The sequence below is a fragment of the Anolis sagrei genome, chromosome 1 (genome assembly GCF_037176765.1).
Source record: "Anolis sagrei isolate rAnoSag1 chromosome 1, rAnoSag1.mat, whole genome shotgun sequence".
In the NCBI taxonomy this organism is placed as follows: domain Eukaryota; kingdom Metazoa; phylum Chordata; class Lepidosauria; order Squamata; family Dactyloidae; genus Anolis; species Anolis sagrei.
Window position 1 is genome coordinate 125,800,889 of NC_090021.1, and position 27,825 is coordinate 125,828,713.

At 37.9% G+C, this 27,825-nt stretch overlaps 1 protein-coding gene across 1 annotated transcript; it reads right to left on the reverse strand.

Moving 5' to 3' along the window:
- GCLC (glutamate-cysteine ligase catalytic subunit) lies at positions 1-27,624 on the reverse strand. The gene is made up of 16 exons (XM_060788265.2): positions 27,226-27,624; positions 15,847-15,959; positions 15,262-15,444; positions 14,218-14,331; positions 13,231-13,289; positions 13,011-13,147; positions 11,879-11,953; positions 10,808-10,924; positions 8,964-9,102; positions 8,412-8,524; positions 7,769-7,861; positions 6,860-6,964; positions 2,923-3,004; positions 2,694-2,797; positions 2,100-2,220; positions 1-1,660 (listed from the first exon to the last, which is right to left on the reverse strand). Exons 1-16 carry the CDS (start codon positions 27,373-27,375, stop codon positions 1,452-1,454), a joined length of 1,914 nt encoding a protein of 637 aa, XP_060644248.2. The 5' UTR covers positions 27,376-27,624; the 3' UTR covers positions 1-1,451.
- Positions 27,625-27,825: the final 201 nt, after the last annotated feature.

Genomic DNA, 27,825 nt, shown 5'->3' on the forward strand with positions numbered 1-27,825 from the left:
TTTGTTTCAAATATTGTAAAACTTTATTTAGCTTTCGGCTTTTGAAGAAAATATATCTGAATTAACTTTACACTCAGACATTCACAATATATTGCAAATTGTTCATTCCACACATCAGTGAGCCTGTGCTACCTCATTTGCAACTAGAAGTGAGCATTCCCTAAAGCACCCCTATAAACACTGCACAAGCTCCAATCTCTTTCTCCAGGCAGTTTTACTGCAATTTTCCCACTGGTTTCTGGTAATCCATTACGCCTTATCATAGTATATTAATTATTTCATATCTTATCATATGGTAAAATTGGCTTACGGTACTCTTTATTTTAGGCAGCTAGTAACAAAATCCTTTCCTCTTATCTAAATTTTAAGTATATGTACAATCACAGCAACTGGCTGTACAACTTCTTTACACTTCTGATGCCTGATCCAGAGAAGTATTAGTGCATATCATGATTTGTCTTGAGACACTTGTTATATACTAGAGAAGATACAACTTACAGGAAAAAGGAGAAATTGTGTGTGTGTATGGGGGGGGGGGGGCACTTCACCAGGGACATTATAATTTTGAAAAATAAAAATAAAGAGGAGGGGGGACAACAAGAAGTTTGCTCAAGAATAAAAGCAAAGTACTTCAATTCTGACCAATCAAGAATGTACTTCTTCAGGAACCTAACATGTTCATGCTGCTTCTAATGGGAGCATTTCATAGACACTTTAGCTATCTGGAATCAAGAGCATACACTGCATGAGGTCTATAGGTGGCAAAGACTGGGAGCAATGGCAAAACTGAAGAATGTACAGATTTATATTTCAAATTAGTTTGGATTTATTACAGTCCACTGACTACAATGGGGCTAGCATCTATTTAAGTCCAGGTTTGTAAACTGGGCTGCTTGACTGCAAATCCGGTTCCACTGAAAGGGGAGGATTCTGCCATTCATGTTAGCAGATCAGGACTTCTTCAGCTTCTCAAAGCAGAACGGAGGGAAATATGTGGATAAGGCGCTGAACTTTTTAAAATACAGTAGATTATTCAAGTGCACTCTAAATAACAAAAGTCAGAGTAAACATTCAATGTCTGGAATGCTCATAATATACAAGTATCAATATAGTACATTTACAAAGTTGCTTGATAAAGAGAATTTGTCCAGAATAAGCATATAAAAGGTTCTAAGCTGGTTCACAATGACTTTCAGTATGTTATTAAAATACATGGATGTCAAATCAAAAATATTTTATTATTTACATGTACACAGTATAAACCTTAAATATAAGAATATGCCTATTGAAGGAAGTCTTAAAGAGAACATTTAGGCAGGTTGGCCCATTTTATAGTGCAGCAGAACCATTTTTAGTTTTCACACTATGAAACTGCAGGCGTCCACCAGTCATATAAGTGACACCTCGGCAGAGAATCCTTTACATTTCACTCACTCAATAATGGCCTTTCATCAAAAGGTGCCAGGTTTGTTTCCACCATATTTTACTTTGTTTAAGCCCATTCCCAGCAGCTCAGGGCATTCGACTTGCTCTTCAGCAATCTGGTTGCATTTCCACAGCAGGCTGTAATTCATCTCTTCCGTGATCACGCTATCATGTTTGTATTTGGGATGGTTTGCAACAAACTCTCGCATCCATCGAGCAGCTGTCATTAACTCTCCTAGGAAGAATTGTATACATGAATATTCTCTTGGATCTTACATTTCCCTCCATTTACTTTATAGGCTCAACTTGCAATTCAATATTAAATACAGCACCAGTTTGACACAACTGCCATATAATCCTTCTGGAGGACCTAGAAATGCCTACAGAAGTGTTCTCTCTAGGCATTCAATGCAATGGTCAACAATTCTTTAAGTACTGCTAGATCCTCCAGAGCACGTATATGGTTGGCTTTAGCCAGAGGCCCTATACACTGCTCATTTCAGATAAGAGGGTTCCAGATTATGCAACAATCATATTACATAAAGAGTCCTAGAAGGGTCCCTCACATTATCTGCAAACCTACTGTACAAATGATCAGCCATACAGTATACTCTGTGCAAAGTATGCAAATACAGAGCTCACTTGTATTAATACAAAAGCAAATGTCTTCATACCTGATGCTCTCTTTTTTATTAGTTTCAGATAGTTCAAAATGCTGCACCTTGTATCCACATCCACTTCCATATTTTCAAGGTAAGAATTTAAAATTGGGATTAATCCAGGAAATACTCCTTCCTGCAAGAGGTACAATATTTGTTAAAATAAGAAATGTTTCAAGCGCTTCATTTCCTTTTCCAAGGGTTTCTCAAACCCTTCATGTAATAGCATTCTCCTTTGTCTATTATTTTGAGAATGAAGGAAACCAAAATCAGACTAAAAAACCTGCTTATTTTAAGTTTACATCCTGATTCTGAATGCTTTCTGTTAAAATCAGTGAATAAAAACTAAGGTTGGGGTGCCAATCCAAGAACCCTACACAATTTCCACTGTTGAGCTAAGGAAATGAAAAGCTTAAACCTAATCACTGTCTGATCATTAGAGCAATACTGGAGGAAAAATCCCAGAGGATTGTGGGTATGCATTACATTGACAAGAACAACTGGACAAAAAGCACAAGTCCAATATATATTAATAAAGAACTATGGGGTAACTTTTGTAAACTAGTTGCAGGTTCATTGTCACCTTAGTCAAATATTAGGAATCCTCACCTTTCCATTGATTATTGTATCTATGCTCATTAAGGCATATTCTTCTCCAACTGTTTCGGTTCCATTTTGAGCTGGGCTACATCCATCCATCACAGCATTGCCACCTTTCCAAATGAAAACAAATGGGTGGGGGGGGGGGGGGAACAAAATCCATAGAAGTCAATTTAATTTTAAGTTTACATTTAATCTTATAATAAAATGTAACTGCAAACAAGTAATCTTTACGTACCTTTACAAATATCTTTTCTAAAATAAAACATCCCCTGCCGGACAGCATCCCGTTTCTGAGCAACTTTCATGTTCTCATCCACCTAACGAAGAGAGATGGACGGAAAGTTACAATGGATTTTCAGGAGATGGGGGAGAGAAAATAATCTGTGCTCTAGGCCTACAGAGACTCTGTTTCACATGAATATCGTGATATACAGTATCTGGGAAAAAAAATTAAAATGAGTAAACAGTAACTGAAGTTCTTCCAACCACAATTATTATGACAACGGAAACCACGTAAACCACCACTAGATATTTTCCAGAGGCTAGGTATTACAAAGAACCAGTGTGCTCATTTGTCAAAAGTTTGCCATTTCTCATGGGAAAAGCAATTCTTAATAATCTCCATTAAAGTGACTTGATAGCAGATCATGTGAAAGGCCTACTAGTCAGAGGAGACAACACTAAGCCAGATGGACCAATAATATGCCTTGCTATGAAGACAGTTTCTTCAGACCACAACAGTCCAGCAAATCACCATTTTATGAAAACCCTGGGGCCCTTTCAAGATTACACGATTATCATGCTTCAATTCCACCATTTTTGCTTGGTTGCATCCTGCCAATTTCAAGCACTGGATGGATTGTCAACAAGTTATGAAAATCCAACAAATACCTTGCCATTCGATCCATATGCCATGTTAGTGTATAGCAAACTTGGGAATCCTGCAACCCTGGGAGACATTTGTTGGATTGCAGTTCCCAGAGCTCTAAGGGCTCCAACAACATCTGAAGGGCCACATGACCCCCCCCCCCCCCCACTTCTGACTCATACAATTACAGTGCTATGATTCCACTAACTACCATATTTTTTATTTTATGGAATCCTGGAGTTTGTAGTTTGGTGAGAGGTGCTTAGAATCCTCAGACAGAGAGCTCCAGAACCTCACCAACACTGCCACTTCGCAGTTCAAACAGAAACATAGTACTAGTGCAGTGTGAAGGGATCCTTTGGTTTCTTCATGAGATGAACACTAACAGCAGAAAAAAAGACTGACTGAGAGGAAGGACTCATTCATAATACACCCATAATAGTGCTACATTCCACTTGACTATATCTTATGTTACCCTAGATAGGGAGGGGGTTTAGAGGTTTGAGGTGATCCCTCAAGAATCACCAAAAGAGAAAAAAGTAGTGCAAAACGCTTTGTACTTAAATATTACAGAAATGCCTAGCAGCAAGAAGAAAAACATATATTTGGGGACAGTAGGGGAAGAATGCATAATATGGGTTGGGCAGCAACTGCACAAAAAAAAAACCCCACATGTAACCTGGTGTTTCACATTTCTCTCAGCTACAATTCAAATAAAAAATTTAACCATACAGCATATACCCAACTAAACACTAAAGATAGGTCTTTGATAATTAAAGTTATTTGGTGTCCAATATCCCGCACTGCTGGAAGAAGTCACCCATCTTCTTGTTTGGTCCCAAAAACAGGAAGCTGCTAAGCATTCCTTTAAAACTTTGAAAAATATTCTGCTTAATGCAGTCCAGATTGTGGGACTCCTACAGACACAGGCAAATTATTGTTGTTCTTTTACTATAACGTGTCAAGAGGTTTAGCTAGCTACAATAAACCGGGGAAAGGGAAGAACAGTTCAGAAAAAGAGTATTCACAAGACAGATCTCATTTTAAAAATGTTAATTTTAAAATCTTTTTTCCAGAAAACTAACTAAACCTCGTTAGTTTTCTCATGAAAAATGACTGGACAGAAAAGGTCCACACAGAGATGGGGAGTTCTTTTCCCTCTTAAATGGAAATAAACCTGGTGCAACCTAATATAAATTTGTAACCAGTTTGTTAACATGTATAACTATGACATTTAAAGGCTCTCTCGCCTATCTGGGGAAAACATTTTTTCTCCTTTCAAATGCTCACCTATGATAGATCCAGGACATGGAGCTTAAAGGGGAAAAACATCACAAGCATCCTGATAACAAACTGACATCACAACTAATAGCCAGTTATATATATTACATTGCAGAAAAGTTGGAATGTGTAAGGTCACATCTCCCAATGCTTGTACATTCTGAATATACACAGAATGAGTTGGACTGTTGCAGAAAGACAGACTCTCTAAAAGACAAACAAGTGTATCATCTTTGGATCCAAGGGATTTCTTCCAGCAGAGGAAGACAAACTTTAGATCCAACTCATTTATTAACACATTAGTTGCATTACTTTGCAAAGTTTTTATTTAGGAGCAGGATTTCAGATGAATTGATCCCCAATTAAGCACAGTGGGCCCTCGGTATCCATATGGAGATTGGCCCTATGACATCCATGGATATGAAAAAAAACACACATAGACAAGTCCTCATGAAAAATAGCCCACAGCAGTAGCAGAGGCAGCAGCAATACAATTTCTAAGTGAACATATTTGCAATCTCTTTGTAAGCCTCGCAAGAAGACATTTACACTCTGTGAGACTTGCAGAGAGACTATGAACACATTAATTTGAAACTGGTACAGGGAAGCAGCAAGGGAACAATTCTTCCAAAGCGGCCATCCTGTCTGTTTACATAAATGCAAAGTCTCTTCTCTGAAGATGGAAATTACAACTTACTTTGGACAAAAGTGCTGCTATCACAAGTGACAGTGTTGTGAGAAAGCTTGTCAAATTATTTTCCACTTTCATAATGTCAGTCACATTATCTCATGTCATCACGCTGTACAACTGTAATATCCTGCCCCCTCCCCCCACTACCTTTTATCAATGGCAACAGTTGCAGAGGGTGTGGCAATGCTCAATAGGATGACTAATAGGAGCGAAAGACCGGAGGAGAGTGAAGACCTGGCTGTTCGAACAGGCATTCAACTAGGCAGTGCAATTGAATTGATTACTGGAACACGGAAAATGGATATGGAGACTGGATTCTGATTTTATTAATGAGACGTGATGGATTGTTAAATTGATGTATTGATGTTGATGTTTACTCACTTGCTTTTATATGTTAACAATTTTCTACTGTGTATATTGGAATTTGTTGTTAACTGCTCTGAGTCGCCTAAGGGCTGAGAAGAGCGGTATACAAGCGAAGTAAATAAATAAATAAATAATAAATAAATAAATTTAATACAAGGAGGCTTAGTACTGCAGTCTGCATTACATGTAATATGAAACTCAGCCCCAGGCAAACTCACTGTGGTGGCTCCACATTATTAACAATGTGGTTTTCAACGCAGCACGCACATCTGTTCTAACATTCCAAGATGAAAGAAGCAATTAAACTACAATAGCCAAATAAATCTGCTTTAATGGGAATTAGTTATTAAATTTCCATTGGCATGAACAAAGGAAAATCTACTTAGAAAAATTGATAAAAAGCTATAGTGTGTAAATGACAATACACAAGAAGTTGAGGAACTGGAACAAGTTAAATGTAATGCTGGAATTGCAAAGTTTGCATAGGAATGCAGCCACTCACAAAGCCAATATTTGTTTCTTGTTGCAGACCCCTGCATCTTGAAGCGTGGACTCGGTATCACAACAGGTTGAACAGGGTCCACTGTCCCCAACTAGGTGGAGAGAAATTGCATCAATGGAGCTCTTCCACTCAATTTTAGGCAATATCCAACTTTCATTTGAAGGGCTCTTTTGACCCTCTCAAAGAAACTTTTCAAGGATTGAAATAATCCACTGCAAGAGTGTGCCTCAATTTGTGAGAACTTCAGATTCACTGAATGAAAAGTATTTAATTTTAACAGTCATCTCAAAACCAGTTATAAAATTATAAAAATATGAAAAAACTGGCAAATATAGGGACAATGAACGCCTAATAATGCAATTTCCCTCTTACAAATCAATAGAAGAAAAATAAGGCATTTTTTCTGGCTTCAGAATGCTGAACCATTTAATATGTTATGCAAAGGAAGATAATGATACTCTTACCTTGGACAAAGGAATGAGAAAATCCAGTTTGTATGAGAGAATAACACGGGTTAGCAGCACCACAAAAACAACGTACGCAGAATTCTCAAAGTCTGTTAATTGGACCTTGGGATTGAGAAACATCAAAAATATTATGAAGGATAATACAGGAACACATGTATGCACAACTACACAGCCAGTTCAGAAAATGAACTGTTTTTTGATGTGAAAGACAGCCTAGTTCAGATGATGCTATACTCTGGAATTGTAGACTGGGACAAGGAAATGGATTTATGCAGGCCTGTAGCGAGGGGGTGGTTTTAGGGGTTCAAACCCCCCCCGAAATTTTCAGATTTTTTTAAAAAAACCTAGTTTACTCATGAATTTTAACTGGTTAACCAAATCCCCGTGCTAAGTCTATGAGATGCAAAAAATCAAGAGTCCCTCCAGAATTGTAAGCACTATCTCAAGCAAATATTGACAATTTATTCACACTGTCACTACTTGCAGCAATAGCCGATGTAGTGAAGCAACCAAGTTGTGTGTGTGTGTGTTGAATGCTCTCATTAAGGAGGCCAGACTTGGTGGAGGTGGTTAACAGCGGCGGAGCTGCAGGCTATTGAAGGCTGCTCTGCCCCCTGCTGTGCTCTTTGCTTCAGCGTGAGCTAGGAGGCAGCTTTCAACCCCTCCCCCCAAATTTTCAACCCTCCCCAAAAATTTTAACCCCCCCCCCCCGAAATTGTCAACCCTCCCCGAATTTTTTTTCTGGCTACGGCCCTGGATTTATGGCCTTTTTATATAAAACTGCCAATTCTTTGTATTATTTTTAAGAGATAGAGAATGAGAATAATGGGGATTACTGAAGAATCCTGCTGTATGGAGTTTTCATTTTCACATTCAAATCCTCTACTCAACATGATAGTTCCTTACCTCCATTGGTCTGAACTCAACTCTCCATCCAATATCTGAATTTGGAGGAGGAGGTTTAAATCTCATGGTTTGCCAGTTTGTTGACTGAATATTCTATAAGAAAGAGAACATTTATTATGACTATGTTTTCAAACTGCTGAATTAACAAGACTTTTCCCAAGACCTTGAACTGACCAGAAATTTGAAGTTACAATAAAAGCAATAAGATACTGAATAATCAAATTTACTTGTGCTCATGAAGCACTTGTTCAAAGTACTATCTTTACAAATTGCAGCCTTTAAAATGAATCATATATGATTTAAGATATTTCTAACATCTGTACTTGTAATTTAAGGAACACTAATAAACTGCATGCAACTGGAAATAATTATCTAGTGCAGTGGTTCTCAACCTGTAGGTCCCCAGATGCTTTGGCCTTCAATTTCCAGAAATCCTAACAGCTGGTAAACTGGCTGGGATTTCTGGGAGTTGTAGGCCAAAACACCTGGGGACACACAGGCTGAGCACCACTGATCTAGTGTATCTCAAATTACCATAGTTGTATGTTTGATTTATTTTTATTTTATGCCCTACAGCAGTTCTGCAATAAAGTAAACACAAATATATAAAGCTTAATGTAAGGAAACTAAAATAATATGCAACCTCAAAATGATCAGACTCATTTGCATCATCCAGATGTATTTTCTCTTCAAACAGAGTCAGTGGATCACGAATAAATAAGTGAGCAATATGTTGAGCAAGAAGATGGTCAATGCCTACAAAAGGAAGATGTTGGGACATTTTTAATATTAAAAGAAAAACCACCCAATCAAGCACAAAGATTAAGATTAAAATGTATTTGCCTACATTATTTCACAAAGTAATCACTACAAAAACATGAATGTAATCACTACAAAAACATGAAATAGAGCTTTTGGAGTAAAAAAAAAGGTGTGTGTGTATATATATATACATACACACACACATACACATACATACACACACACACTTTCTGGCTAGGAGAAGCACTATTTGTTCTGTGCATAAGAATATTATATTGTTTCACATTTTCTAGATGTGGCAGTCTCTTCATAAAAAAATTAGCATACCTAGTACTGAAAAGTATTATATTTCAAAAGCACAGCTATTGCAAAGTTAATCACAAGAAGCCCTGCTAAATGAGAGCCCCACTATAACACTGGTTCAAATACTTACCTTCTTTTACTAGATGGTCATAGATTTCCTTATCTACTGTCAAATCTATGTCATTGTACTTTTCACCGCATTCAGAGAGATAACTGTCTATGGAATCGTATCTGGATTTATTGATTCTGTAACGGTTGTTCTTCAATGGCTATGTAATTTAAGAAGAAAAATATCTAGTGCTTATAAACATTATGTAACAATGGAGGGTACAGACACTAAACAATTAGACTTTTTGAAAGCAGAAACTAGAAATACGCTTTTCAGTGGTTTATGTTTTCATTAAGGAGATTTGTCATATTTTAAATCCAAGATAGAAGCCATAGGTGATAGATTATATTAAGCCAATAAGTGTTCACTGGCATTATGTAGCCGTAATTTTACACTATCACATTTAATTTGTACAGACACATAGTAAGATTTTTTTTCTTATTATGGTAATTTTCAGAATGCAATACAGAAATCAACTTTGCCATTGAAGTTTACTAGGTATTCTGCAACTATATTTGCAATCAATCAACTCCGATTTCCTCATCTGTCTATTTATTCTTTTTCTCCAATGGAAAACGAAGCTACTCTCTAACCACATCCAACTTCTCTTTTTAACATATCTTGCACTGATGCCATATTTATAAATGTAATGCCGTTTACCAAAGTTCATTAATTAATAATAGCTAGAAATAAAGTCTCAACCACCTGGCAAGGCAGGAGAAGAAAAACTGAAAGGGAAGAAAGAGGGAGCAGTGGATTAGATTGTTTGGGATTTAGGTCTTCTGCACTGATTAACTGACTAGGAATAAGGGCAAGGTGGGTGGAGTCAAATTCTAGTCAAAAGATATTTTAAATGGCAAGGGATCTTAGACTGAGGTAGAGGTTAAGCTTCCAGCAGAATAATGCCCTAAGCACACAGTTAAAGGAAGACTAAAGTGGCTTACAAACAAGAATCTGAAACCTAAGAATGGGTAAACTAAAGCTCAATCTGTGGAAAAACTTGAAAGTGGCTCTCTCCCTATGATCCCCATCCAACATGAGAGGCTGGGTAATTTTGCCCAAGAATGGACAGAATCATAGGATTCAGAAACACAGTTTGATAGATTCACCCACGATGACTGGCAGCTATGACCACCAAATGTTTTTCTACAGTACCAAGTACTGACAAAGAAGCATGAATACGTATGAAACTTTATTTTTCACTTTCACAGTATTGAGCATCCTGTGCATATAGAATCATAGTTGGAAGAGACCCCATGGGCTATCCAGTTCAACCCCCCGCCAAGAAGCAGGAAAATTGCATTCAAAGCACCCCCAACAGATGGCCATCCAGCCTCTGTTTAAAAGCCTCCAAAGAAAGAGCCTCCACCACACTCTGGGGTAGGGAGTTCCACTGCTGAACGGCTCTCACAGTCAGGAAGTTCTTCCTCGTGTTCAACTGGAATCTCCTCTCTTATAGTTTAAAGCCACTGTTCCGCATCCTAGTCTACAGGGCAGCAGAAAACAAGCTTGCTCCCTCCTCCCTATGACTTCCTCTCACATATTTATACATGGCTATCATGACTCCTCTCAGCCTTCCCTTCTTCAGGCTAAACATGCCCAGCTCTCTAAGCTGCTCCTCATAGGGCTTGTTCTCTATCAAGTGGTAACACTGGCAATTGCTTCAATTTTGAGAAAACAAAATGCAGAAAAGTCAAAGGGGTGAGTGAACATTTCTGCAAAGCGCTTTAACGTAACGGAGGAAAGTCAAGCTAATGGAATTGTAAGTGTTTTTTAACACACTATTATTTTTAAACACGTAAAACTGATGATATATACAGTTGCAGCCTTTTGTGTAGAAAGTACAAGATTGTTCTGTCTCATACCTCTAATCCTCTCTCTTCCCTTGTTCTGTCATCTACTGATGCAGATATTACTCCCCAACGGCAATCAATGTCTGTCACGTAGCCTCGATAGAATGGAGCTGCAGCACTTAAAGCCATCTAAAAGAACATTAGAAAACACATAACATGTAAAGTTATAAACACATTAGTATATAAACCTAAAAGTTGCTGTATTCTGAAATTCAAGATGGCTTGTCTCCAATGCAAATGAAGTTTACAAAAAATATTATCTGGCTACAGCAGTAGCGCTTTTTGCTAATTCATACTATTATAAACGTCGCTCAGTATCTTCTATCTTCCTCTTTCTAATTTGTCATGCACTCTGTTCTTAATGCTGCTCCTTCTGCATCTTTACTATTCAGAAAGAAATTAATGAGGCAGTTCCAATCAGAGCATGTAACAGCAACTCTATTCAAAGAATATCAAAAGTGATTTTGTGTGAATAGTGTTATTTCAATGAAGTTTTTTGTGTGAAGAAATCCAGTTTCACCTCCTGCAGATTCATTTTTAATTGAATCCATCATTGCCTTACCCATACTATAAAGCCTCTTTAGCTAGTGGAAAGGTAGCTGTGGAAGGTGGTGTATGGGAAAGAAAAGCAGTCTCAATAAATTAAGGAAGACTATCTTCAAAATCCTCCACTGTAGTATCCCCAACTGTGTTATCCTTTATCATCATTGCAAATCATTATGTCTGAAACTGGCATTATTCAGGACTGCTGTCTGATGAGTGTTCATATGAGAATGGAGACGGGCCTTTTCAATAAACATTTTCTAAAATGTACGAACTCTCCTGAAGAATTTCTTCCTTTTGTTCTAGCACAAATTCTCACAACACAGTGCCACCACTTTTATTCTATGTAATAGTAGCAGTGAGCAATAAATGTTAACTTTCATTTTTACAAGTTGCTGTGTTTAAGTTATGTGAAAACATATATTACCTTTACTCATGAAAAACATTCCTAGGCTGTATGAGGCAGTATGTGGCTTTCTGTAGTCAGGTACGTCTACAAATAATATACAGTACGTGCTGGCATAAAATTCTAACACTCACCACAATGGGGCAGATGGTGGCTAACTGATCATAAAGATATCTTGCTTCAGAAATACTGCAAGCCTGGAATGTTACCTGCAGAACAATACAAATCATGATTAAACAAAGGCTGCATAAACCCCACTTACAAACCCCACACATTTACTAGTGGTGAAGTCCCACTGAACTCTGTGGCACCTCTGAGTACACATGTATCAAACCGAATTGGCAATATACATAATATAGCAAAGCCAGAAAAGTATGCAGCCTTGAAAAAGATGCCCAAGAACCCAAAAGCAGTAAGAATTTTGATTAAAAGGCTTGGAAAATAAAACAAATGTTGTACCAAACTAACAGCAATAGAATGCCTGGGAAAAGTATTCCACAAATAGAGCACCCTTTCTTGGTAGCTGTCTGCCCAGTTCTGCCTGTGAGAAAACCCAAATAAAAGCCTCTGGAGATGAATGGACACATATGTGCATATGGAGAAAAGCAATGCTTCATAATTTGTGGACTCAAGACTAAATTTTATTTCCCTAGTTCAAGAACATTAAATAGAACTGACGTTCCTCTTTTTATAAATACAACTGTAGCTTGTATGTGCATGTGCCTTCAAGTCAACTATGGACTTATGATGGCCCCATGAATTTCATAGTTCTTTAGGCAATGAATACTCTAAGGTGGTTTTGCCAGCTCCTTCCTCTGTAACATAGTTTTCAGAACCTGTGATTTGTTCGCAGTTTCCCATCCAAAAACTAACTAGGTCTGACCCTGCTTAGTTTCCAAGATCAGATGGGATCTGGTACCCTTAAGATATTTAGGTCCTACAGCTGATGTTTACCAGTTTCAAAATAATACACAGGTTTAGAAAAACAGAGAAATATACAATAGGAAAATATGCAAAATATACAAAGATCTGAGATTGCAGTTGTTATTGGAAAAAGGATTTAATCCTTTACAACTTCCTACTAAAAAAGATACAGGGAAATCAATGGGACATAAATAAGTGGTGGTTAACAAATCATATTCAATTTCATTGTTTTGCACCTGACAAGGGATTTAACCAATTTAACAATAGATTTAACACAAAAGTTAAATCAGTAATCAAAAATATTAAACTACTCGATTTAATACCTGTATCAACTGATCTTACCTGAAGACAACAATTGCCCATTCCAAACCCCATGGCATCCATATATACATGATCAGGCTTGGCTGCTCTTGCTGCTTCACCATCATCGTGAGGGAATGTTTCTACAAATGGCGATGGAGTATTCTTATCCTTAAATACTACATAAGACATATGACAACAAGTTAACTCTTTTACTAACGATCCGTTTTTTCTTGTTTGAAAAGTTGCTGTTTTCACTCACTTGGTACGTTTATCACCACTTTCTCTCCCCTTCTGTGGCGTATGTTTCTTGTTAAAGTACTAAAATAAAAAATAAGCCTTCTGAATGTTTTCTCCAAACAAATATTCACACAATATTTGCACTGTATTAGCAGATAATACACGTTTTATATTAAGGCAAATCATCTTTAAAAGGACTTTTGCTTTTGGTAAATCTCCTGGGTATTCAGCTTTCTACACACTTATCCTGGAAAGCTAAAATCAGGTTTCCATTTGCTTTTTCACTCAAAGGTTTCTCTGAAACATCAATGAAGGGCACTATTGGGAGTTGTGACACAACTAAAATTGCCTAAATGCCACCAGAGAAAGACAAACCAACACAGCTCCCCTGTATATTTATCAATACTGCAGCATAATAGGAGAAATGAAGCAAGACTGTCATGGAAGACAGGCCGGAAAGGAGCAATGGCACTATACATTCAAAATGGGCTTGACCCAAACTTAGCAAGCTCAACCCAAATATAGATGGCAATAAGAGCAGAATTGTGCTTCCAAAACAAGCTTATTCTTACCACAGCAAACTCAGCCTAACTCTAGATGAAAATTTCCACAGAATTTATTTGATTAGTACAGAACACATATTCTCCACAGGCCCTCAACTATATTTTAAACCTATACTTTAAAATGGAGATACTCCTCTGTAAAGTGTGGTAAGAATAAGCCTGGACTACTGCTTCAAGGGTAATGCAGTCTGTAACTGTAGTTAAAAATTTAACAATATCTTTTTAAAAATAATCAAGATTTATATTCTGTTTATATGTATTACTGAGTAACAAAGCAACACTGTTACAAAATTTACTGCTAAACGAGTACTCAGCTATACAGAGATGAGCATTACATCTTTCTCCATTTTCAAAGTGAAATGTTCTCCGCTGAGATTTTATATTACACTAAAAGGGAAACATTAACCCTGACTGCATTATATTGCAGTGACAATTCTAAAACTTACCTAAATCTGGGATGTTTGTTGATAGCTTCATCTGGAAAAAACAGGGATTTGGAAGCTCCTGTCTCAATAGGCGTTGGGTCATACTTTGGTATCGTAAATCCTGGACAACCTAATCTAAAAATTTCAAGAAAATTTTCATTATTTTTAAACATACACCTAAGAAATTAGGAAATCTCTATTTTGTTAAGTTCACTGTTACTGGAAATACATCTGAACAAAATTAAAAGAAAAGCACCTTTGCAAAGAAATCTAAACTGTAATATTGTGTTTGGCCTAACTTTTTTCATGGACAGGAGGGGAAATAATTGGGAGATACTCTGTAATAGATTTTCAATCAATTAAGAGATCAGATCCACATACTTTAGCTAGCCTTGGTCTTGCCAAACTAATCTCATGGATGCACAGGATTTGCTGAACATAAGGCACCCTTTGTTCTCTAAATGGAAAAAAGTGTATCTTTTTGTTCACTATGACAATGCACAAAAATGATGGTTAAACTAAGAAGCAATTTTCAAAAATTACCTGACTACCTTTTAAAAGTGTAAACATTTCCTCTCAGATGCTGTAAATGAATTTAGTATCTTTATCCATGAAAGGGGGGGGGGAGGCAAAGTTAAAAACCTTTATGTATGAAGATTATCTTCACATAAAACAAACCAATTCAGCCATTGATACAGGGTTCAGCCAAAGTCACTTACTCACACCCAAAATGACTGCTTAAAAGTGAATTCTGAAATACTGTTATGTATCTCAACATGTGACTTCACTGCTGGAGGGCACAGCTGGTGAAGGAGGACAAGCAGGAGGTGACTAAATGGGTAAGCAGTGGAGGACATGGCCCACCTGGCATCAGAAAGAGATGAAACTGACTCTCTGATCTGAACTAAATGGACAAGGCACTAGCTGGGAAGCACCATAAGGAAACCCTTTCCTTTCTCAGAGAAAAAACGCATCAACAAACCATATTTCTTCAAGTTAAAAATCTCTCACAGCCACTGAAAAAAACCTTATTTTTTCTAATATCACTTGGAAACAGAGTCTAACCTTGGAAAGGATGTGACAGTGCAAACAGCTTGATTTTGTTTCAGTACGGAAGCGGCTTCTTGACGTCGCTTCCTCATGTTGTCCTGCACAGTATTAAATTCAGACATTGTTCCTCCATAAGGCTGCCCAGGTGTCCCTTCTATCATGTAGCTTCCATACTCTGGTCTCCAGAGCGTTGGATGGCTGTGAGGCAAATAGTGATACATTTGAACTATTTTCAACAACTGCAAATGCAACACACAATGTTATGATAAGGAACCATAAATAGAAATACTATAAGTAACAATTTAATTTAAAATCACACAGCAGCTAAAAAAAACCCACTAGTGGTCTTTGCCCAAAATAGATTCACCCACTTGAGATTTTATAAGACATGCTATTATCTTATTATAAATGCACACAGGTTCTTCACTACTGTAAAGGTGGTTATTGCTGAAAGTTGATTACACAAATGAAAATGAACATTATTCTGTTTTTCTATCCCGAATAGTTTTCCATCCATGAAAATTAATGTATTCTGAGTATATGCAATCTGGGTGAACACCAGGGAATGAGGGTGTGCTTCTCAGAGCCGCTGCTACCTACTTGGGGTTTACCCTTTCACCCTTTTCTTGCAGAGTATGAAGAACATCTTCTCCTGTTAAGGACAGCTGTGCTCTCTTATTTTGATGGTCAAAGACTACCAACATGTATTCCACCTAAGGTATGGAAAACAAAAACACAATGTTTAGCACACTAGGTTGGCAAATATCTACACAGTCAGCTGAATATAGCATGTTAACCAGGATTTATAAAATGCAACTAAGAATTGTGTTCTGTACACGTAACAGTCATACATATCTTTTCCCATTATGAACTTGGAATTCCCTCCTTCAATAACATTCATGGCAGTGCTTAGCAGTTCTCACTGAGCTTTCCCAGCATGTGTCCAGAGTATTTTTAATAAATAAATAAACTCACCAGAATTCTCCTCCCAGGGGAATCAGTGCACCCTATTTCAACACTATGCTTTTAATATTCAAAAGTATAGAAAGCTATAGTAAGCCTAAGATATACTTTCTAATCCTATCGTCAAATGGCCAAGAGCCAGGAGAACGTTCTCCTGGCTAGAAATATATTGGGCTACTTTTACAGAGTGTTTTAATACATAACCCCTGGCTATATATTTGCTCTGCCATGCAAATAAAATTTTCTCTGTGTTTGTTTATGTGTTGGCCATTCACCCTCTGTTTCTCGCAGAGCAGTGTACTCTATTCTGTGTCATGTGATTTGACACAAAGGATGTGCAACACATACCATAAACCAGGAAGCAAGATTTAGGTTTACTATGGAAACTAAACCCAGAGATTATAATCATTTGTACCAGCTTTAAAATGTGAAAGATTACAGAACAGAGTGTACTTTTTCTTTGAACAATACACTACAGATCAGGACAACAGTATGAAAACAGCTATTCTAAAAGTTACGTTTGCTAGGTTTAAATCTACCAATATATAAAAGATTTGAAAACTGTATTTTCTTTTTAAAAAAGCAAAGCCTCTTGTACGGTTTCATATTACACATGATCATGCTAATGTTCCTCCCCTTTTTTGGTTTCAAGAAGAAAAAAAACATCTACCCAGGTGACTTTTCAAGTGCAAGATGCAGTTCACTACTAGTGACCCTTACCATATTTATTATGAACCAAACTATGCTTAGTTCAATGGAACTTTCAATGACTTTTAATCACAATGCTTGTACTACACATGGCAGTCTCAACTACTTACTCTACAAATATGTAAAAGCAGTGTATAGTAGTAAAGGTCTGACAAGTAGTGATATCGAGAGTTATGTGACGACAACAAATGTCACTTTTAGATAAGGCTTGATTTCTCTAAAAGTGACAGAATTTCAATGGTCAAAGCACCACTAAGTCAGAAAGAAAAAATGAACCTCGGTAAAAAGCAAATTTGCTGCTTCCCAAACACACATTGAATTAGTACTAGTATTAGTTTTCATCAGCTACTGCCAGAGGACAGTGAGGGAAACTAATAAAACTTTAATATGGAATATAGTTCTTTGACTAGTAAAAGAAAGAACTTCTCAAGTAAATGTATCTGATTGTATACAAATTGTGTATATGGTATGGTTGTCATTAATGTTTTAATGACTTATGATAATTTGGTTATAAATAACTGCTATTGTTTTAACTCTGTATGTATTCATGGTTTTATTGATTGTGGCATCTAATTGCTGCCTTTGTTAGCCGCTCTGAGTCCCTCCTCAAGGGTTGAGAAGGGCGGGGCAAAAATGCTGTAAATAAATAAATAAACAAAGATCCGCTTAGTGAAAGCCATGGTATTCCCTGTAGTAACCTACGGATGTGAGAGTTGGACCTTAGGGAAGGCTGAGCGAAGGAAGATAGATGCTTTTGAACTGTGGTGTTGGAGGAAAGTTCTGAGAGTGCCTTGGACTGCGAGAAGATCCAACCAGTCCATCCTCCAGGAAATAAAGACCGACTGCTCATTGGAGGGAAGGATACTAGAGACAAAGTTGAAGTACTTTGGCCACATCATGAGGAGACAGCAAAGCCTAGAGAAGACAATTATGCTGGGGAAAGTAGAAGGTAAAAGGAAGAGGGGCCGACCAAGGGCAAGATGGATGGATGGCATCCTTGAAGTGACTGGACTGACCTTGAAGGAGCTAGGGGTGGTGATGGCCGACAGGGAGCTCTGGCGTGGGCTGGTCCATGAGGTCACGAAGAGTCGGAGACGACTTAACGAATGAACAACAAAAATAAATAAATAATTTTGAATTGATTTAACTGGCATTGAATTGTATAATCTTCAGTGATTAACATATTTCTTGTGTTTTAAAACTATTTATTGTACACTGCTCTGGGATCTCCTGATACAGGGTGGGATATAAGTATTTCAACACATTTTCAATTTTGTGAAAAGCAACAGAAATTCTTCCAAGAAAACCATAGTACAAAGGTGAATATAGCAATTCTTAAGTTGATGTGTTATTCCATGCCACACAGTGGTCTGACATGCACATTTTAGGACTATACAAACTTGTCACTTTTGACCAAAACTATTCTTCTAATTCATAATCCACAGACTGACACTCAAGAAATCAGAGATAACTAATTGTGTGGCAAATAAACTATTCATGGAGTTTCTATTTCCCATGTGCCATGCAGGAACATAGAGAAATCACCTTCCTGCATTAAACGGTAGGGTATCAATGTAAGAAAGTACAATTCTGTAGGTGCCAATCTTTGGTATCCCATGGTAACAAGGAGGATGTTGAGGGGAAAGAGGCAACACTAATCTGACTAAAAGAGTCATACTTATTAAGACTAGGAATCATGAGACTTCTGAGTGCTGTGCAGCTTTCTAAGACTGTTTCTGTAGGTCTTGTATTGCTCAAATGATTTTTCTCCCGGGAAAAAAAAATCAAAAACACAACAAATGATTGTTTTTGTAAGCTTCAGCATGATAGCAATTTTCCTTTCAACAATGTAGAGTCTTCCCCTGGTATTTTCTTTGGTAAAATATATTTTAATGAACTTGGAAGTAACTTACAAACACTCAAAAGTTTAATTGTCCTAATCTGGAGGAATAGCACAATTCTCAATGGCAAGATCCTGGCTCCTGGAGCCTGTCAGTCCATGGAGGCAGCCAAAGGCAGATCATATAAAAAACCAGTTGTGCTGTCTTCACGGGGGTTACTATATTATTTTCAGTGATAGCATACTGCTTGTTAAAGACATTTCACACATAAATGTCTGTTAATAGGCATACATTTTCAATGTAAGACAACTGGAATCCAGACAAAAAGGTTAACTGTTCCAGAAACATTAAAATATACGTTTTTGTGGGCTCAGTATTCCATCAGCTGAATACCATAAGCATCTTCCCCTCCTGTAGTATGGGAATACAAACATAGCTACTCAACTGGACTTGAGATCATTCACATTCAATCTTCCTATTCACATTCTACCCTCACTATTTCAATTAACTTGGATTAAAAGTAAACCTTATAATTCTAATTAATCTGCCAATGTTCATGACAAACATTATAATTTAGGTTTGCAAAGAGAATTCCCTTTCACAAAAGAGAATAGCGGAGGCTCTATATGTAGGGAAGTATGTATGAAGAAAACCTATGGGCTGTGTCCTTAGGGGATGCCTATCCAACACATATAGTACACAAGGGTTTTGTGCATTAAGGCTTTGGTTACGATAGACCGGCAGTCAATTGTAACCAAAAGAAGTGATGACTACAAACAGTAGTACTGAAATATACTGCCAATCCCATGGAAATGGAAGAAGATAAATAAACCACTGATCATATACCTTCGGTGTGCTTATTATGAAATCGAAACACAGAAACTGCTCATTTTTTCCTGTCAAGCCAGACAAATAATTCATGACTTGACCGTTTATTTCTCTAGTTTGGTGAGGGAGGGAGAGAAATCAAAATGCCAGGTTTAAATATCACTGTAAGAAAAAAAGGTAAGTAGCAACATTAACTGGATGGAGGGCATCACCACACTGTCTTATTCAGCTTGGAAATTATCCTGTTATTTCTATTGTTTCATGCTGTCCATTTCTATTAGAACGGGATTGAGAACTATATCGCCTACAGGTTGCAGCTCGTCTCATGTAGCCTTGGGATTTTCATTGATCTGATCACTGTATTGGCTCTCCAAACTCCAGAGCATGACCAAGCTTGACTTAAAATTTGCATGCCTTTAAAAGAAAAACAAGTATCTGGGAAGGGGCAGATTTTTTTGGTACAAAACAAACCAGAATTGCAGAGACTGTAAAAGAGTAAATACACTCCTCCATGCTTGTACTCTTTCATATCAATATTAGGGGGAAAATGGCAAACCAGGGTATAGTAATTGGGTAGAGCTTGTAAAGCTTTTAAAGCAACCAGACTGTTCATGCGCAGGTCTCTTTTCTGAAGAAAGAAGACAAGATGCAATAATTCTTCATATCTTTTTGAAAACTGCAAAGCCAAACTTCTGGTCTTGATTTTCTTTTCTTAGCTCTTTCTAAGGGAATAAGTTAAGTTAAATCCATTTGATACTAGGGAGAACTGATGGAGAATACATGTTCATTCTGTTTTACTAATGTTGATGGTTTGTTCTATATGTATCAGAACTACTTCCAAAATGCATCCAGGAATTTTTCTTTATTTCTTTCACCAGTCTTTATTTTACTTGTCCATTTTGGAGGCTGAACTTGTATGTTGTAACATGGTGGGGACAGTTGCCAAGACAGGCTTATTTGATCTCCTCTTTTTCCCCAATTAGCTGTTTTCTTACACTCAAGTAAGGGTTCATGGAGGCAGCTGCTATTTACCTTGCCCACTGGAGGCAGAGATACACACAAATATAGTGTGGTCAAGTAGAATACAATCCCACTCTTTCCCAGCTGAAGCTTCATTGTAATGTTTACTACAGATATGCTGCTGCAATTCAAATTATACTGCACTGTTATAGCAGTTTTCCATGTGAACGGCCATAGCTACATCCCACTGAATTCTGAGGTTTGTAGTTCTGTGAGACTGAAAAAAATCTAAATCTTAACATCCATGGGATGTTGATCTGGCAATTAAAGTGGAATAATACTCCTATAATACTGTGATAAGGACTTCAGTTATTTACATATATTTGTATATCACTATGGCACAAGGCAAAGCCTTTTTAAAGACAAAAGCTTTTATATTTGATAAGAGGGCCGCTATTCCTAAATCAAATAAGTTTCAAGGCAAAAGCTTTTTATTGAAATAAATAGGGTTTACATGCTTAACTCTTTCTGGCAACGACACCAATTTCTTTTCTTTTTTAAAAAAACATTGTTCATACCAATCCAAATAAAGCAGACCTGTAACAATGAACCCACTAAAGCTGCAAACCTGGGAACACAATAAAATGCAACTGTATTTATTTCTGAACAAAATTATAGAGGTACCCCTCATATAGACATACTTGTCGTAATTGAGGAAAAATAGAGCTACAAATGTGTCTGAAGCCTACCTATTTGCATATTTCTAACCAAACTTAGACCTGATGGCTCTTGTTGATCTTGTTTACAAAAGTGCAATTTCCTCATATCCCAGATGAGCAATAAACTTCCATTTTAACAAAATGGAGCTCTTCCTCTATAATGAATCAAATTTGCATGCAGCTGATGATATCAACTACAATCAATTGAAGATCATTTTATAAAAATCTGGTTTATGTTTCTACTGAATCTTTAACATTTTACCTATTTCTCACACAAATTAACTTTATTAGCTTAGCATGATGAAAGACAAGCCTCAAGTAACAGGCAATTCAACAACTTTTCGGTGCTTCTAGGCATCTAATTTGAAAAAGTGTTATAAGGCTGCAATAGAGAAATGCTTTAAAAGTGGAATCCTTGTCACCTACAGAAAAGGATGAGAAAGCTCCTGTCTGAAACACTGGAAAGATGCTCTCATGTAGCCATATATAAGACTGATTTGGTATAACCTTTCTGAAAGCCTCTAGGAAATAAACAAAGCAAGGAAATTCTTTTGAAAACTGTCAATGTATTATAACATAAAGCTGGAAAAGGTACTCCCCTTCCCCCAATATCAATTCTGTCTTCTGCTATGGATAATAAAATTAGTTGTTGTGCATTTTGTGTGCTTTGTGGCTAAATTACACAAATTTCCATTTTTAAAGCAATAAACAAATAGGTGTTGGATGGTATTCCACATAACAGTGTTTATAGGTAATCATCTTCAATTTTTGTGAGGCACTACAGCCCACGGCACTACAAGCCTGGAGATGCCTCATGAAAGGAGTCTTTTACAATATGCAAGCAATTATCATAGACAAATCTATTACCATGCTCAAGGGAATTTTTTCCGAAGTACACATTCATTTATATTATCAGGTAAACCTCTGAAGATCATTTTATAAAAATCTGGTTTATATTTCTACTGAATCTTTAACATTTTACCTATTTCTCACACAAAAGTCTTCCCCAAGTAACACCCATAAAGAGAAGAGTCCAATGCTGAATGGGCTTTTAAAATACACATTTCATTGCTAAAATGAAGATAATCTGGAACTGCTGATCAAGTCATAAAAATATGGTGTATAGGACAGAAGATTAGATGACATACCATATGAAAGCATTCCAAATGTGAACCACTGTATTTCAACAATTTATAAACCGTATTTACTTGAGTCTTTGATCCTTATTATTTTGCAATAGTGTGGACTCAAAACTGCTTTTGTTCAAAAGTACCCTTAAGGATTCAGATTTTAAATGCATTGGGCTCAATAAAACACCCTATTATGCACCAGAAAATTCTCTTCCTCCCACATTCCCTCCACAAGTGAAATCCCCATAACTCTGCTTGCTAAATATTACTAACCAATGGCCATTATAAGTTTATTTAATACATTACATGGTTTTATCATGTGTATGTCACCTCAGGAACCTTTATGTTTCAGAGGTGGTGAGTAAATGCTTTAAATGTATATAAAGATATGCATTTCAAACATTTTTTTTCACTCAAAACAAGTCCTTCTTCACTCTATATGCTTTCAATATAAGTACCATCCGGCAGCAATGTTTTCAAAATGCCCTCTCAGAAATTATGCACAAATAAAACCTTACCTTGATCACAACAGTTATCACCATAGATTATTGGTTGCTGTTTTGGGTTTAAATTGTTTTATATGCAATTGGTTTTATTTTGTATTGTACTGTGTGTTTATTTTATGAGTTGTTTTAGGCACATTTTGCCATATGTAAGCCGCCGAGTCCTTTCTGGGAGATGGAGGCAGGGTAAAAAAATTAATTTGTTGTTGTTGTTGTTATTATATAATGGGAAGTGAAGTCACAGACCAAAAGGATCTGCAGTTAAAAGCATTTTAAAGCACCATTTATATCTGACAAACTCAATCACACTAATTCGGATCATGTACGTATGTAGGGGCCCAAACATAAAACTTAGCACATTTGATATTCAGGCACTATTTTATCATTTGGAACAGGAAACTGTCATCTGATTAATGCTTTGGCCAAATAAACCAAGAAGGTAATCTTTACATATAGCAATTGTGTATATTCCCAACTAACCAAAATACAAACAAACAAACAACAATGAAAGATGATAAAGGCACCCGATGAACAGAGAAAGGGGAGGTGAACATTGAGAGTTTCAGAAGATGATCACAGATCAAAAATGCTGTTCTAAAAATGCAAAGACAATCAAAATACCCTACTGTACGTATTTATTTCTGAATTCTCTGGAATAACCCTACTTACTACATCTGCTTTAGAAACAACTCATCAGCTGATAAGAGACATAAGCAAATAGCAATATCACAACCCAATGAGACATTTTCAAAAAGCTTTTTGGCAACACAACCATATAATAAATTGATCTTGAACTATAACAAGGGAAAGTGGACATTCTAATAAACAGTTACATGCATATAACCATCTACATTGACCTCTTCTAGTTTTAAAATCTTTAGAAGACTGCCCACAACTAACACTGCCATTTATCATCACTACTGTTGTTCTTATTTACATATATAACATATTTTACCAGGGTATATTCATGGGGCCAGTATCCAAAGTTTTATTCATCCATGACTAACAAAATATGTCCTTTCTAGGCCCACTTGCATGACTCTATGGTATTCTTGGGCCAGCAGTCCTTTATCGCAATAGTTTGCTATTATCCACGCTTTCATGTATTCACATGAAGTCTGGGAACATATAATGTCTGTACTTGTACCTGCTGAATGGTCATAACTTGGGCAGTACTGTAGTTTCAAACAATTGGTCTCACAGCTATGTGATAAGCTGATAAACTGTATTTACGGCACTTCAAAGACCTTTTACTTATCTCACTTCCCACAGATAACCATGTTGAAGAGGAAAGTGAGAGACTAGAGTTCGTGTTACTTTCTCAGCCTGATAAGCCTCATGCAATTACTGAAAGAATAAAAATGTGCCTAAGGTTCAGCTATGCTGTAGAATCAATGTAGTTTGGCCCCACTTCAACTGGCATGGCTCAATGCTATGGAATCCTGGAAGTTGTCATTTTACAAGGTCTTTAGCCTTCTCAGCTAAAGAATACTGGTGCCTCAGCAAACTAAAACTTCCACATTTCTGTAGCATTAAACCACTGCAATTAAAGTGGTATCAAACTACATTACCATACCATCCAGAGGACCTTTTCAAATGGATGGCAGCTTGATAGATCAAAATGTATGTATTATAAATAAGCACTTATACACTTCCCACTTATCCAGTGGATCCAACAGAAGGCAGCTTGGCAAATCCTCACTTATGTGTGCCACATACATTCAGTGGCTCCAATGGATGTCAGCTTGACAGATTAACACTTTTATAAGTGACCTAATGGAGGGTTTAGTTGGCACCAAATGCTGAATTCGGGCCAGAGGTTTATTTATTCATTTTGTGACAAAAGCATTGCATAAATAAATAAATAAAAAATAAAACTGATAAAATAAAAGGAACACAGGCAGCTAAATAATTTATGACCAAAAACAGACAACAGCGAGTGCTTTGTCTGTAGCCTTGATCATTTCTTCCTTTGTGTATGAGGCAGGACATTGTGGGCAATCACATAAATGCAGAGTTGTTTGTTCTGCTCCACAGTCGCACAAGGTGGAGGAATCTTCTAGGGCCGATGTTCTTATTAATTCTGTTTAATTATTTATTGTATTTAAGATTTTTTTTACCTCACCTTTCTCTGCAAGCCGACTCAAGGTGCCTTACAACATATGCAATACAAAGCAAAACATATTTAAAATCAAATATTCAATATAACAACCCCCCTCCCCCATATAAACCCCTTCAAGCTAAAAGCATTGGATCTAACAACTTAGCACAATACTACCTTATGTGGTTCTAACTTTAGGTAAAGGTCTTCTTAAATAGGAAGGTCTTTACCTCCTTTCGGAAACTTGGAAGGGACAGGCAGACCTTAATTCTTACGGAAGGAAGTTCCAAGGTGCTGGTGCCATCCCTGAAAAAAAGCCTTCCCTGGTCCTTTTTATGCGCAGGTTCAAGGGGGCCGGGTCATGAAAAAGGACTCCCTGCAGGATTTCACTGCTCAGTGCATCAGTGCACATAAGAACACAATGTAAAACTAAACCAAGGAACTGATACTCATTATTACCCCCCCCCCCCCCCAACATGAGGTATGCAGAAAACTAGTTAAGGCAAATCTATACAATGACACATGAACCCCTGCATGTTTTACATATCTATTTGTTTTATTTAAATGCATTTCATATTGTGTTTTATTTATGCTCTGTTATTAGGAACTTTTGTGCCATGTGTAAGCTGCCCTTAGTCCCTTTGGAGAGGGTGGTGGGATACAAGAATAAAGTTGTTGTTGTTGTTTGATACATAACAAGATTAATACACAGCAAACAAGATCACTATGCTGGCTTTTGTATTTCATCACACATCAAACACTTCCCAAGTTATTGTTATTATTATTTGATTATTACTATTTGATCACATGTTGGGCACTTCCCAAGTTGTTGTTGTTATTATTATTATATCACACATCAGACACTCCCCAAATAGTTATTATTATTACATGATTATTATTTGATCATGTGTTGGACATTTTCCAAGTTGTTGTTGTTGTTATTATTATTTTTATATCACAAGTTAGACACTTCCCAAGTTGTTATGAATATCTTTTTTTTTGTTCCATCAGGAGCCACTTGAGAAACTGCAAGTCGCTTCTGGTGTGAGAAAATTGGCCGTCTGCAAGGACATTTCCCAGGGGACACCAGGATGTTTAGATGTTTTTATCATCCTTGTGGGAGGCTTCTCTCATGTCCGCGCATGAGGAGCTGGAGCTTAGAAGGAGCTCATCCGCGCTATCCCCAAATTTCAACCTGTGACCTGTCGGTCTTCAATCCTGCTGGCACAGGGGTTTAACCCACTGCACCACCAGAAGCTCCTAAGATTATCATTAGATAATTATTAGATCATTATCATATAATAATAATAATAATAATAATAATAATAATAATAATAATCTAATGATTATCATTCGATTATTATTATTATTATTTGATTACATGTCAGACACTTCCCAAGTTGTTGTTGTTATTATTATTATTATTATAATCTAATGATTATCATTCGATTATTATGATTATTTGATTACATATCAGACACTTCCCAAGTTGTTGTTGTTATTATTATTATTATCCTTCTAGGCACAGGACAATTTCAGAGCAAATCCCCCAGATAACTAAGCCAGTCTATCAGAAACACATTGGCTACCTCTCGCCTACTGGTTTTTTTGGGAGGAGGGAGGTCTGTACCCCATGTGCTATCAGTGAGTTTCCTCAGGATATTATTGTGTGCTGATACAGAGATGAATTGTGGAGTTTGGAGGACTATAAAGTTCTCAGCCTCTAAATCAGTGGTTCCCAACCTTTGGTCTTCCGGGTGTTTTGGACTTCAACTCCCAGTAATCCCTGGCATTTTACCAGCTGTTAGGAATTGTGGGAGTTGAAGTCCAAAACACCTGGAGGAGTAAAGGTTGGGGACCACTGCTCTAAATCAACAGAGGCATAACATGCAGCCATCCAGTCCAACCGCATTCTGTCATGCACCGCACAATCAAAGCATTCCCGCTTTAAACCCTCTAACCCACACTCTGGGGCAGCACATTCCAAGGCCAAACAGCTCTGACCATGAAAAGGTTCTTCCAAATGTTGAGGTGCCCCCCCCCCCCCGCCTCATCTGAATCTACATAGCTCCATTGTGTTGCTGTCGCCCCCTCCTCAGTGTTGACATCCTTTGGAAGATGGAAACACCCTCCCACCCGCCCACCTTGGAAGCCAAGCCCACGCAAGGGCGCAGGAATTAAGGGACCCCCCCCCCCCCGCGGCCAAATTGGCCTTGTCTGTCTCACCTCGTCGCCCCACTTGAGCACGTCCTTGTGCCGCTCGCCGACGGCGCGGTAGATGTGGAGGAACTGGAGGATGCCGTGCTTGCGCACGTGGTCGGCGTGCCGCTTGGTCTTCTCCCAGCTGAGCGGGGAGCCCTGCGACAGGAGCCCCATGGCCCGGGGCGGCGGGAAGGGCCCCCGGAGGAGAGGGAGAGGGAGGAAGAGGGCAAGCCTCGGGGCCAAGCGAGCGCGGAAGGAGGACGAGAAGGCGGCGAAGGCGGCCGTCCCCGAGGAGGGAAGGGAAAGAAGGAAGCCGAGAAGCGGGAGGGTTCACTTCAGGAGGAGGAGGAGCCGCGGCAGAGGCGAATGGGCGCGCCGCTTTCCCTTTTCCTCTCTCCGCCCCCCCCCCCCCGTGCCTTACGCCGGCTCGCGCCTCAAAGCGGAAGTGGCCCAACGGCCGGCACAACGGTTGCTTGCGACTCCAGCGCGTGCCTGTGCGCGCGCGTACCCGCACCCGCCCGCGTGCTCCTCCGACTCTTCTGTGTGTATCTCTATATATTATACAGCCGTGACGTAAACAGTGGGAGGAGCCTCTGTGCTGGTGGACTGGAGAGAGAGACCGAG

Excerpts from the sequence above, each read along its gene's own strand:
- GCLC (XM_060788265.2), bottom strand. The coding sequence starts at position 27,375 with ATGGGGCTCCTGTCGCAGGGCTCCCCGCTCAGCTGGGAGAAGACCAAG. Across the intron at positions 14,332-15,261 it reads ACTGTCACATCCTTTCCAAG|ATTAGGTTGTCCAGGATTTA; the intron begins GTTAGACTCTGT and ends TGAAATTTTTAG. Across the intron at positions 1,661-2,099 it reads AATAAAAAAGAGAGCATCAG|GAGAGTTAATGACAGCTGCT; the intron begins GTATGAAGACAT and ends AATTCTTCCTAG.